This window comes from Apaloderma vittatum, unplaced genomic scaffold (genome assembly GCF_000703405.1).
Source record: "Apaloderma vittatum isolate BGI_N311 unplaced genomic scaffold, ASM70340v1 scaffold6846, whole genome shotgun sequence".
NCBI classification, from domain to species: domain Eukaryota; kingdom Metazoa; phylum Chordata; class Aves; order Trogoniformes; family Trogonidae; genus Apaloderma; species Apaloderma vittatum.
Window position 1 is genome coordinate 1415 of NW_009721162.1, and position 940 is coordinate 2354.

The 940-nt window shown below is 43.4% G+C and overlaps 1 protein-coding gene across 1 annotated transcript in view; it reads left to right on the forward strand.

The window, feature by feature from the left end:
* Positions 1–657: 657 nt before the first annotated feature.
* The window catches only part of CCND2 (cyclin D2), a gene marked incomplete at its 5' end in the record, with an annotated part of 30824 nt that continues 30541 nt past the window's right edge, over positions 658–940 (forward strand). Inside the window, one exon of the mRNA XM_009871269.1 lies at positions 658–829. Coding sequence (XP_009869571.1) covers positions 658–829 — 172 coding nt within the window. The remainder of the gene's footprint in view (positions 830–940) is intronic.

Genomic DNA, 940 nt, shown 5'->3' on the forward strand with positions numbered 1-940 from the left:
GCTGGAAGTTTTGGGCGTGCAAAGAATGTGGGAATGGATCCTATGTGATTTATTGGTAGGTAATTTACACAGGCTACTTCTTGGCCGTGTTATGTGCATTTTCTTTCTCCACAGACTGTCTTGGAGTAGTTCAAGCACCATCAGATATATCCACAGGAGCTTTTGAGTACAGTTTTGGGAGAGAGTGCCATCAAGCTAACTTCTGCAGTTTTGAAAAAAGAATGTATATCTAGGTTATTTTTGTGCATGGTTATCCCTAGGGCTTTAAATGGCTATAAAGTAAGGACTATAGCCATTTAAAAGAAGTTACTAGGAAAGGACCACAGTGACCTTGGCAATATCTAATTGCAGGCTAAACTTTCTGGGTGGGCATTCAGCACTGGATAGAAAAAAAGTAAAATCTTGGCAGGAGCTGCCAGGTCTCATTATTTTCAGTAGAGCTTGACATTTCCAGTGTTTTTTAAAAAAAAAAAAGAATTAAAATAATAAAGTCAACAACTTCAAAGCAATAGGGGCATACGGAAAAAAAAATGTTTGAGCAAAACCAGTTTAGCAGTGATATAATTGCAATCAGAGAAATGAGTGTAGTGGGTTGTTGTTTTTTTCTCCAGGCTTCCTTATGGCTTTTTTTCTCTTCTCCCTTCCCTGTGTGTGTCCCCCTCACTGCAGGAATGGGAGCTGGTCGTGCTGGGGAAGTTGAAGTGGAACCTTGCAGCCGTCACCCCACACGATTTCATCGAGCACATCCTAAGGAAGCTGCCTCTACCTAAAGACAAGTTGCTTTTGATCCGGAAGCATGCACAAACGTTCATTGCCCTTTGTGCCACAGGTAGGCTGAGGTGCTCTGGGTGCGCCTGCTCCTCGCTGTGTGGTTGGAAGGGCTGATGAGTTTGTGGGTGGCGCAAAGGTCTCTTCATCCCCTCCATCCTTAACTGGTGTG